Genomic DNA, 12865 nt, shown 5'->3' on the forward strand with positions numbered 1-12865 from the left:
TTTATTTCTTGTTGTGATTTCAACAGATGCTTAATTAGACTTTTTACCATGCAGTTGTCATTTAAAAGTGTCTTGATGACATTCTGGTCATCAAGAAGATCCTAGGAGTCTTGACACCTGTAACTCCTTGGAAGAACATTCATTCAAAAAAGCAGGAAGGCAAATAGTACTCCTCAACTCACAGAATAAATATTAAGTAAAAATATCCAGAGTATTTAAAAGAATAATGAAAAAGAAATATCAGTCTGTAAAATAATTTGTGTGGTCTAGACTTACTGATGATAAGCAGATAGCAATGGTCAAAACAAAAGTGAAAAACATATGAGTTGCTTGCTGCATTGGGGAATACTAATAGATTATTTACAATGTGAATGTATAGTTGGTAAAGTCACTGCTATGTCATTTCCTAAGGACACAAAAGTTATGCTTGCCTATTTTATGAAAAGCAGCTTAGACAGTTATTCAAAACAACATTTACAACACATTTTTCTATATAGTAAGAAATCATCTTATGAGACCAGAAGCTATCATGCAGATTGAAACATGCAGTTAGACTATATCACTTCATTTTTTTGAAATATTGAATAAGGAATTCTCATCAATGGCATTGCAATGCTTCATCTTGATGTGACTTCAACTTAAAGCGGCATAAAATTAGTAAATAGACAGTATTAAAACCTGGAGACAACTGAAGAAAATATTTCCATGTTATGCTGAAGGTATCACCTTTAGATTGCACTTCAGATATGAGGGGAAGGGAGGGAAAGGGAGGACCACTTCAGGGCTGATGAAAAGTTAAAGAATATTACTAAGGGCATTGTCCAAATGCTTCTTAAACACTGTCAGGTATGGGACCTCGATCAACTGTTTGACTATCATTTCGATAAAGAAATGTTCCTAATATAAAGTCTGAGCCCCCCCGATGCATCTTTAGACCACTCCCATGTGCCCTGTGATTGGATACTTGGGAGAAGAGATCAGCACCTTCTTCACTTCTGCGTCTCATACTGATCAAAGTAAACTAAGTTATTGACATGGACAGCATTAATTTTCAGTACTGATTTTTAAATAAAAATAAAAAAGGATAAAGATATAAAGCAATATCATCATTAACAGAGCTTGAGATGCATGCCTAAATTAGAAAGAGAAGGAGGAAACTATTTTGCTACTATGCAGTAACTTATTTTCCTGACTTATTATTAAGAGACAAATATTGCTTGCTGTGTTATATATACATAGAAATAATACCACCAGCTGCAATCTGGTCTGAGTTATCTCCATCTTTTATGTGAAGAAGGTCCATGAAGGCGCATTTTGAGATTCTTTTACAGATCTAAGTGAGGGGGGCTTAAACTGTTATTGGTCCAGAAGTTCTCTTTGACATTTTATCCGAAATTTACTGTCGAAAATGTGGAATTCTCATTTGAACACTCCTAGGCTGTTACAGTACAAAGTCAGTGGAGTCAGCTTAAAGCATCTTAAACCAAATTTGGATGACTTTACACTTATGTGAACAACTTGCATAGACACTTTCAGCTTCACAGCTGTGTCAACAGAAACAGCAAGAAATAACTTCTCAACTTCTATAACTAGATGTGAAAGAAATGACCTGCATATGCCTTCAAGTCCCTCTTGGAATGAGGAAAATTAAAAAAGAGGTTAAACAGATTGTAGCAACGTGGCTAAAAGCTCAGTCTCAGGATAGATCAACATCTTTTAGTAGGATTTCAAATCAGAATCAAGAGAAAGCAAAAAAACTCCCTAACAATGAGGAGAGCTTAGATGTCTCTTCTTCTTTGGTCACCCTGAAAAGAAAGCAAGGTCATACCAAACCTCAAAACCTACAAGACTTTTGCATTATGTTTCTCATCATACATAATAGATGCCTTTTGAGCCAGATCTCTGGCAAAGTTCAAAGACTGGATGTTCTTTATAATAGGGGCAATTGTAGAAATATTGTGGCAAAAACTGTCATAGAAAGTACAACCTGCCCCACAAGCAGATTCAGCCTTGTGAGAGAGCTTATTACCCCTGTTGCACCCTATTGCATCTGAAATGTTTTACTCTTACCTAGAGCTGCCCTCTGAATGTGCCTCTGGGTTATTGCTCCTTTCAGATGGTCTGTAGAACACAGAAAATATGAATAGTTAGAACTCAAAATGTCAAAAATCATTGCTTACTTCTCCTGAGCTGCTGGCCACTTTAATGGGATACTTTTGTGATCGACAGGATAAATAGTTTTCAGAGCCCTCTCCTTCTCATCTCTGCAAGTAAACAAGTACGCATAAACAAATAAGCACAATTTGGTTTTACATATGCTAAAATTTAACTTGTCCAGTAAGAAAGACTGAAAATGAAGCCATTTACTGTCAAGCACTTTCACAGGATAATGATCTCCTGCTGCTAGATACAAAGTAAGTCCAAGTGAGGCTAGAAGACATTCAGAATTCCAAGTATTTATTCAACAGACTTATAGGCGCTAGCAGTGGAAATGAGATATTAGGTCATTCAGTCCACTTCTTTGCCAATGAAGATTTCATTCCCTGCAGTCCGTTTCTTCCTGTTCGTCAGCTCAGTATTAAATATTGCATGTGCTAGAGCTTCTGCAAGTTCTGCTACTCAACAGAATTCACTATGTAGATGTCATTGGTCTTTGATCAAAAATCTTCTGTAATTTCATTATCTCATCATTCCTAGTTAGGAACCCATGCTCCACAGAATTCACCTTTACCCTTCTTTTATTAATTTCCTCCTTGATCTATGACACTGTTCCAGTTCACCAATTATCTCAAACGATAATTAGATTACCACATGGAAAGCCATTATTCATAGATGGAACCAATAAAAGAAAAACATAAGCCTAAATGTGCCATTTCAGCAGTGTATGTATTCTGAGGGAGGATGGGATTATGCCTTTCAAGTTTTCAAATTAAAACAATTTCTAAGCAAACACTTATTCATAAACTTTACTAAGTTATATATCTGGATACTGGGGAAATAAAAAAAATATCCATGCTGGATTCACTTTTTTTTATGAGACCTGTTATTATGTATATTATATTAGCATGCATTCTGAATTAAAAATATCCTTTTGCTTACAAGGGAATATGTACAGAGTAAGCTAATCAGAGCAAATTAAGTAATTAAAAGCTACCAAATCCTTAACTGGAGAATGCGAAAGACCATTTCAGTTCATAGGTCATGAGAAATAGGCAGTTCTATAAGCACAAAGAACTATAAAAATTATATTTCTTTGGGAATTATGAGAATAATTCTTGAGTATTAAGTAGCATTGTAGAACATTTATTATAAGCGATACACTGTGGTGTAGTAGCCAAGTTATGTTGTTTTGAATGTCTTTAAAAACAAAACAAAACAAAACAGAGCAAACCAAAATCCCCTATCTACTCCTTGTCCATCAAACAGATATTTCAGATTTCTATTTTTCTGTATAGGAAATTTTATTCTTTTCAATTATTTCTATTCAAACCAATGATTTCTTCTGTACTTAATCTATAAAATTAATAAAAGCCTTCAGCTAGTGAGAAACAGGTTAACTGAAAGAGCTAGGCTCGCTTACCTCAGTTCTACCAAACCAATCCTCCACCTCAGCTGTACTAATACTGAACCAAAACCCCATCCAGTTAAGCTGACTTCTTTGTAACTAAAGGCAAAACCCCCTTGATGAATAATTTTTACCAATAAAAGCCAAGTTAAATGTTCAACACTGATGTTATTTGTGCTTTGAAAGTGCTATATAGCAACTCAGTTGATGTCAATACTCAGTGAAATTTGATTAAACACACCAGGTTTTCCCTGAAATTGGTTTTTACTCTTTGTGATATTTATATCCTTGTATTCTATTATACTGTAGCACACAGGGTGATGTTTCTCAGTCCATATCAAGCCATAAGACAGTTAGGAAACAATTTGTATTGATCTTGAGATTAATTTCAATGTATTCCCATAAACCTAGGTGCCTCAGAAAGCCACCTATAAGTCTACCTTCATGTAAGGGCTCAGAAACTCCCTTTCTTCAGCACTGTGAGCTAGAAAAGGCAACGTTGCTATCATTTGAAAAAATAGTTCTGGTGGAGACAATGTGCTGTTCATCAAAAATCAACTGAAACTATAGGTGACATACAGTTCTCTGTCAATACATGTTTTCAGTAGTGTTATTTCTCTTTATTTAACCTTGCTAGAAACAGATCAGCAGCAATCTAAATGTTTTGCATTAGTTTCTATCAAGTGGCAATAAGGTCAACAGAAAAACAGCAAGCCAAATAAATTAATGAGAGTAAGATTGAACAGATAGATAACAGCTTGCAATACAAATATGTAGAAATGTAAGAATGTGGGGATTGTTTTTTAAACGGTTATAGCCAAGAAGTTTGACTTCCAGTTACCTAGAACATACACTTAGTACAGTTGGGACCGAGAGCACAGAGGCCGCAGAATCTGCAGAATCCCTACTTTTATTGCCAGCTTTGTTAGGCCAGCCAGCAGTGTGGAACTCTCCCAAATGCTCCTCCCTCCCGCTTCACTCTAGTCTTCTGTGCCACCCATGACATGGCCCACAATGTTGTCGAAAATCTTGTCCTTCTTCTATCTGGCAGCTTTATGAAAGAATGAGAAGTTGGAACCAGACCACCTGTAATCAGAGGGGAAGCAAAGAAAACTTCTCCTCTTGCTAGAAAAATAAAAATCCAATCTTATCATTCTTATAGCAAAAGACTTTTTCTTACATAAATTAAATAGAAAGATGACATTTATCCAATTCATATAGTCCAAACTGCATTTTCATGGCAGCAAAAACTGAACTTAATTTTGCAGAAAACTTCCTGAGGAGAAACTGTAATTGTATTACAGGAAAAGTAACCCAAACAGGAATTATGGTTAAGAGGACATGATAGTATCACGAGCCACCTGACTTTAATTCCATACCAAGACTTTGCCAGATATTATTTCATCTTTCAATTTGTTTTAATCCAATTTGAAATTTGACAGTTTATTTAGATTTCCTTTGGAAAAAAAATGGTTTTTGTGTCGGATCTCTTATTTTTGACACAATCTTAACATTTTCTGTACATATTTTTGATTAAAGTAAACTTGTTCTGTTTTCACTGCAAATACTTGTTGGGAAGAATGAATGCTTCTGATCTGCTCTACTTTTCTGCCTCTGAGAGTACCATTACCCCAATGCAAAGCTTGACATCCACAAGTGACAGAAGTAGGGGATGATTCCAGTAGTGTTGCCTGTGCAGGCCTTCCCATACAAACAAACGGAAGATTCCAGTCTTTAGTACTGCCAGTTCCACAACCTTCATAAACACAAATATTTACTCAAAGAAATATGAACAATCACATTCTCATTAAAAAAAAGCCCCATGTCTTCTGATTCCAACAGTGTAAAGTTGTAGACAAGGTAGTACTTAAATGTGGTTCGCAAAAATTGCATTTAAGACTTGGCAAACATCTCACAACATATGGCTAATTACATTTTCTGAAGTTTCACCAAACAATAAGCTAAAAATAGGTTTGCAGCTGATACCAAATAATTTTTTCCAGCAAAGTCATTCTTCATTTGGAGATAACAGTCCCAGTAAAATGTTGAGTGCTACAACTCCACATGTTTTGGCAAAAAAAGTAGTTTCGGGGAATTTAAGAATTCACTCAGCATGCAGCCAGCTGTCATTAAGGCTGTGATAAATATGTTGGTTTTGGCTCGAGTTTCTGGACATATGTACCATCCTGAGGTATGGAAAAGAGATGAACTGGTAACACAGAACTTCACCTTTGTGACAGGAGACAAAAACTAAGAAGGAAATGGAAAAGACAAAACGGAATAGAGAAGTTTAATTAAGACTGATGTAAAGCAAAGCATCCCATATGCTGACTAAATATGACAGAATCCATAGCTTGAATAGTAGTAGTAGTTCTTTAACTTGTCTTTGTGTTCTTCCATACTGTTTCAAGGAGCTGAAATTATTTTACAATTTATTACAGACAATGAATTCTTTGACAATACTACATGTGCTTCAGGGCAATGAAAAAAAATAGTGTGGTTACAATTAAAAAAAATTACATAAAAAAGTAAGTGTTTTGGTTTTGCTTGAGTCCACATTGCAGGGTTTAAAGTTTCTCTTAAGTTTAATCAGACATTCCACATCATACTATTTGAAGGTCTCAAAGACTGCTAACTTAAAGGGTATAAATACTGGACAAGCTAAGAGTACATCTACAAACTTAACAAATACTTTCAAAGGGAGGGAGTAGTTATCGATGAGGATAGACCTTTAACTTGATGCAGGGTCTCTTCTGATCTAATAATTAACAGGCCGGAGCCTTCATCAATAACATCTGTCTTGTAATTTTTTTAACTATGCTATTATTTCAGATTTTCCAAGCCGATGTTTATCTTACGAAGTCATTCCATTCAGGAGATCCTTAAACCTTCACACCTCAACTAGGATGCTGTATCTCTTTCTTTTTTTTCTTTCTCTATATTTAAATAATTTTTGGTGCTCCAAATAATATCTAGCAGAACATACTCTTATGCATCCAAGGAACTTCCGAATCCTGGAACTCACTCTCCAGGGCATTTTGGTTCCCTAATAATTCTGTCTAGGAGTGTTCTGTCTTTTTTTCCTACTTCTGACATAACCTCACCTTTGAATAGGCTGGGGATGCCTGAGAAGTTTGGAGGGGACACATCTGGGACAGCTGACACCAACTGATGAAAGGTATATGTCATACCATATAAAATCATGCCTAGCAAAAAAAAAGCTGGGAAGAAGAAGAAAGGGGAGGTGTTCACAGTGATAGTATGAAGGAATTCTTTATTTTGCTTCACTTGTGCACACAGCTTTTGCTCTACTTATTAACTTGTCTTTACCTTAACCAACGAGTTTTCTTACTTATACCTTTCTGATTCTCTCCCCCATGCCATTGGGGGAATGAGCGAGCAGCACTGTGGGGCTTAGTTTCTGGCTGGGGTTAAACTGATAGAGGAAATATGCAGGGTTGTTTGCAATTCCCCTAGATATGGGGCAGCTGGACCCAGATATCACCCTACTATGAAGACCTACCTACTCAAGCCTCTGGATCAGAGTCCTGCTGAATGAGCTCATATTCAAGCTGTATACTCAGCACTGAGGTAAGTGTTTAGAGACAGAGAGGAGCAGATAACTTCCATGAGCCTTGTAGAGATATGTTTTTAACTGAGCTTGAGGTCAGAGTTGTAACAGCTTACAAAGGATTTCTGAAAGTAGGGCATATTGCACCCAAATGGAGGTATTCAAATGGAGTAATTTCTCAAGTAGAGAATATTCAAAGAGAGACAGTTATTAGAAATCCTACCAGATGTGTTAGATACTTTTGAAAACCTGGTCCTGAAATTGTATGAGAACACAAGCTATGTTAAAAAATATCTGACTAGAATAGCCATGGGAAAAAAAAGAAGGATTCTGTTCTAAATCAAAATCCTACAACACTAAAAGCAGACAAACTGCTCAGCCTTTCTGTGACCCAGAGAAATACTTGGGGCAAATTCTCATTCCTCTTTGCAACCTTTCCCCTTCCACAACGGCAAAAACTTGTCAATTGTCTCAATTAGGACAACATGGAGGGCCAAAGTAGTCTGCACTTATAACCTGGCTCAACACTATTTCTGATCCAAATGCTCTGGTTTTGGGTTACATGGTTGGCCAAATCACTATGTAATCTGATGAGTCTTAACTTTCCTAACAAGTTCTTGGAGGCATCAGGAAAGAAAACCCACTACTGCAGCACTCAGAGCCTTCTGACTATAGCATACACATTTTTCAAGGTATGAAATACAGCCCTCATCAGCATTAAAAATACATTAATGACAATACTTGAGGTAACATACTGTAAAGTATAACCTGCTGCAGCAGATTTCTGTCTTTTGTTCACTGAAGAAACATCTGCAGTGATTTAAGATTTTACTGGCTCTCCTTTTTCCTCTCCCTTCCCTCCTTCCCAAGGTTTGCTGTCAAAGGTTACTGCTCTCACAGAAGAGTGGGTAGAAGTAAACGTCTGCCTGCATTCTGGCTTCTCCTACACAGTTTGGTATCTCAGCACAAGCATACCAGTAACTGAAGCTGTTGCACTATCAAGTTAATTGGGATGTCTGAGATACTAGTAAGCACTCTCTTTTGCCAGCTGTGCTGGGAAGAAATGATCTGAGACAGTAACCTCCAGCAAAGAGATGGGGGAGATCATTTGGAGCAAGGTAGCTGACAGTATTTAGTAGAACTCATCAGTCAGAGACCCCAGGGAAGATGACAGGTTCAGAATTGGAAGAAAAATCCCGATTTCCACACCAAATCCATAGCTGCAAACCACAGCCTAAACTCAGCACATAAACAGACTTGGAAACACGAATTTCCCAACATAGTCTCATTCCTTGAAGGTAAAATATCACAGAGTCAAATGCATACATATTACTATGAAGTAGGATACTGCACATTTTGAAATTAATATTTAAATATTTGACTCAGGCATGTTCTCTTCCTTGCCATAATCAGCTGAGACAATCACAGTTTTTATAGATGTTTAACACCTTCAAGCATGACTACATTTACAGACAGAAAGCTTGCGAGACAGCAGTCTCTGTCACTCATTGCTATAGGATGCCTTACTGGTTATTCCTTGAGCTACTCAATATATAGACCTCTAAACTCTGTTCCCATTTCCATGTATTTATTTCTAACATCCATAGTAAGCCTCCTCCCCATTTCCTACAAGTTCTTGTTAGTCCTGGACAGCTTACATCATACTATTTTTTTCTCACAAGATGATTATATTTTCCGACTGATGGTCATTCCTGTAACTTCCACATTTTTTTTCTGTCTTTTCTACCATCTGACTGGTACAGAAAATAATACTTTGATAGGGCTATACAGCAAAACTGTACAGCAAATGAATTTATTTTTCTGATGACAGCATTCTGGACCCCTCTCTTGCTCCAAGTACAGACTGTCATTGGCTGCATATGTTTTATTTGTTAAGGTGTTCCAAGGTCATGTACATCCAAATGAAGGAAATGCTAGCATATACCACAGCTCTCATCCACCTGAAGGCACAGGACTTCTTTCTGTGGAGAGTAGACTATGAGAGGTGGCTAGTGCACATAAATTCCTAACAGTCTACACACGCAGTATGGAGATATCTACAGTAACCAACAGAAAACACTAAAGGTTCTGGACTGTAGTTCAACATCTCCCTGCAGCTGGAAATCAGAATGTGAACGCTTTCTGAATTTAGAAAAAAATGCTCAGACCTTTATTTTGTCATTCCAAGGTTGGCTGTCACTACACAGCTGGATTTTTTTTGGGGCATTGAACTTAATGCTGCTCAGGCATTTTTACCAAGCATGGATGTTTAGCAGCAAGCACACTCTGAGACACTTCAGCAGAAGGACACACCATTTCTGGATTCTCAGTGGGTAGGAGATCAACAGCTCAGTCAATAAAATAGTGCTTACAGAAGCACTGTTGTTATGTATGCACTAGCAAGGGCAGCTTTTTGTATTTCATGTTTTAGCATGAATAGTTTTTGGGTTTTTTTTTTTCCCTAGATAGCTCTCCTGAATTTAGGTGCTTAATTTTATTTAGGCTATACCGGGTTTTTTAGATGTTGTCCAATGCTAGAAAATATTCATAGAATCGTAGAACGGTTTGGGTTGGAAGTGACCCTGAAGATCATCTAGTTCCAACTTTGTGTATCTATCTTTTTTTCATATGCTGGAAAAGAGATAGAAATTACGCACATCTGGAAACTGTTGCTCTGTTGTTTATCACTTCTATTTGTTCATGACTTAAATATTAAGCTGGCCCAAAAATCATGGCTGAAAAGCAATGCCATATGGATAAGGGATCATAATCTGTGAATTTAGTACTCTGGATGCTCATATGACTAAATTCAGCTTATCTTTGCTTATTTCTGAGAAATTAATGTGACAAGAAAGAATAAGGAAAAAAAATGATCAGAGAAACAGCTTTGTATACAGCTCCTCTCTTTCTTTTTTTAATGTTCAAATTAAAAAATAAGTAAAGACTCTTAAAGAATAAAAAAGTAAAGTCAGAGCCAAAGAATTTTACCCCCAGCAAGTTTTACGGTAACAATACATTGGTCTCAGTTATATTTTGAACAGAGAGTGAGCATATCTAAGTATAAGATAGCTGTGGATATTTCTTGTTATAATACTGCCTTCCTGGCTTTGTAGTTTCCATGCAACAACACAATGTCTAATTTCATTTTGTGATATTTTTTCTGGCTAGGGCTGCCCAACAGAAAATTAATTATAGAGTTCCAGGCCTCACTATATGCTTCTGTTTCACGACCTTTTAAAATTTTGATATCTCATCCCAGAAACTGCCTTGAAATTGAGCTCATATTGTGTGACTTCTGGTCAGATAAAGGATATTTAGACTGCTGTTATGAATCTGGCAGATATGAAATTAAAAATAAAATAAATTTTAAAACCCCCTCGATGGTGCTGGAACTGCTTAGATATGCTACCAAGTTTTGAGAGCATGTTAAGGGCGATGAAAACAAGGTCAAACTGAGAATGGGTGTATGATATCTTTTAAAATGTTAATTTACTTGCAACATTTATACCAAGTCTTTGAGAAATGTTTTTTTTTTTTTTGAGTGTTATATATATATTGGCATCCCAGTAAAATCTGAAATAGCTTCCTGTAAAGATACAGTGCGTATTTATTGTTGTGGATAAACCTAAGTCTGCTTCTTGATATGCTCAGCAATTTAAAACACAATCTATTCTATATAACTGGCATAGTGAAGTCACCAGCTCTGAACAGATGTCCTCCCTTGGTCTTAAGCGAAGTGCATAAGAACACCTTCATAATACAGCTATTTATTCATTGTTGATTGCACTCCTCCTGCAACATACACAACCAGCTGTGATGACACTATTAGTCCTACATGATTTAGGAACTTCTTTGACTAGGAAATAAGAGCTGTCATATTTTAGCACGTGCATGCCCAAGTCTGCATGAAAGCTGTCCAGATGTGTAAATGAGCCAGAAGGTCCTATGAAAAACAATTTTCTATTTCTGTGCTCATAAAAAGGTATCGTTCTTTGACAGTGCTACTCTGAATAACCTAAGGTCTGCTTCTCTAGAGTATGAAGGTTTCATTCTTCACTCATAAAATCTCAGGACATCCAGTACTGGAGATAGAAATTATTAAGGAAAACTTTTTGTACAAATGACTGTAGGATATTTTTAAAAAACCTATAATATAACATTAACTATCATCTGGCATATTTTCTTTAAAAGAGCAAATTTAATAGACTGACTTAAAAACCTATTAGCCTAATAAACCAACAAAATGCAGTATAGCAGTCCAGCAATGACTACCTGTTTTCAGTCTGTAGACAGCCTACAAGCGTAAAATCTGTTACCGAGAGGTACTTTTCCAAGGTTGTAATGATGGGAGCTCACAGGACCACAAGGCTGGTGAAGGTTCTGGAGCACACGTCTTATGAGGAGCAGCTGAAGGAACTGGGGATGTTTAGTCTGGAGAAAAGGAGGCTGAGGGGAGACTGTATCGCTCTCTACAACTACCTGAAAGGAGGTTGTAATGAGGTGGGTGTTGGTTTCTTTTCCCAAGAAACAAGTGATGGGATGAGAGGAAATGGCCTGAAGTTGCATCAGGGGAGGTTTAGGCTAGGTATTAGAAAATATTACTTCACCGAAAGAGTTGTCAAACATAAGAACAGGCTGCCCAAGGAAGTGGTTGAGTCACCATTCCTGGAAGTATTTAAAAGACATGTAGACGTGGCACTTAGGGACATGGTTTAGTGGTGGATTTGGCAGTGCTAGGTTTATTGTTTGACCTAAATTATTCTGTGATTCTGTAAATCCAATGATCTTGGTCCATTTGCTCTTAGTTACTGTAGTGAAAACCTTAAGTAAAAATTGTTTACTTGGTTTGTTCCTGAGCATAACTTTTTCCCCTGAAAATACTTCTCTTTCTGAAGAACAGAACATCATTTGTAATAATTAGAAAATGAAAATGTTTCCTACATATGCAGGGTTCAACACAGATCCAAAGAAATCATTAACATCTTTGGCCTGAAGTGACTGTTACACTAATAAGGTTCCTCTGTTTAAAGAATAGCACATCAGGGGAGCATAATAAGAGCTGTTCAAATGAATTCATTCAGTTTGGTATTTTCTGAATAAATCATTTAACAAATGTGTTTTCGCATTCTAAGGACCCATTCAGCCTATGTACTGTCACCCAGCGGCATTGCCTATTGTTCGAAAGTAAAACCAAACATATGCAAGCTGCTCTGAAACAATGGACAATATTTAGCATTGGCATAAACATATGCACTGCCCCATAAAGCCAAAAGATTTGCACCTTCCGAAATAAGTTTCCTGGCTGCTGCTGTAAAGATGATTTTATATTACTGAAGCTTCCAGAAAGCAGCTAGGGCTGCCTGCTTCTCTTGTCAGTCTCAGCTGTAATGGAACAGGGTAGACAATACTTATGCCAACTAAGGACTGACAGAGACATAGCAATGACATCTTTCCTTCTGTCTTCTCTGACAGCTGCCCAAGCCCACTTGAGCAGTAGCAGAACAGACAGCTCCGTTAAAGCTGCTGCCCATGTAGGTGTACCTCTGAAGTGACACAAGAGTTAGACCTATAATGTTTGCATCGCCTACAGTAAGTATTGCAAAGATGGACTGTCACTCCTGATTTCTGAAAGGCACAGTAATGCTTTACAGGCTATTATACTACAGTTTATGTTCTTGTCTGTTTATTTGCCTTGTTTGCACATCTTACTATCAGTTTTTGAGGAACCC

The 12865-nt window shown here is 37.0% G+C and overlaps 1 protein-coding gene across 5 annotated transcripts in view; it reads right to left on the reverse strand.

Annotated features, from left to right (window-relative positions):
- The window catches only part of KIF6 (kinesin family member 6), a 157065-nt gene that overhangs the window by 30366 nt on the left and 113834 nt on the right, over positions 1–12865 (reverse strand). For all 5 annotated transcript variants that reach the window (XM_054062612.1, XM_054062613.1, XM_054062611.1 and 2 more), the window contains one exon: positions 2071–2121. In XM_054062612.1, the coding sequence (XP_053918587.1) occupies positions 2071–2121 (51 nt within the window). The remainder of the gene's footprint in view (positions 1–2070; positions 2122–12865) is intronic.

Source organism: Cuculus canorus, chromosome 3 (genome assembly GCF_017976375.1).
Source record: "Cuculus canorus isolate bCucCan1 chromosome 3, bCucCan1.pri, whole genome shotgun sequence".
In the NCBI taxonomy this organism is placed as follows: domain Eukaryota; kingdom Metazoa; phylum Chordata; class Aves; order Cuculiformes; family Cuculidae; genus Cuculus; species Cuculus canorus.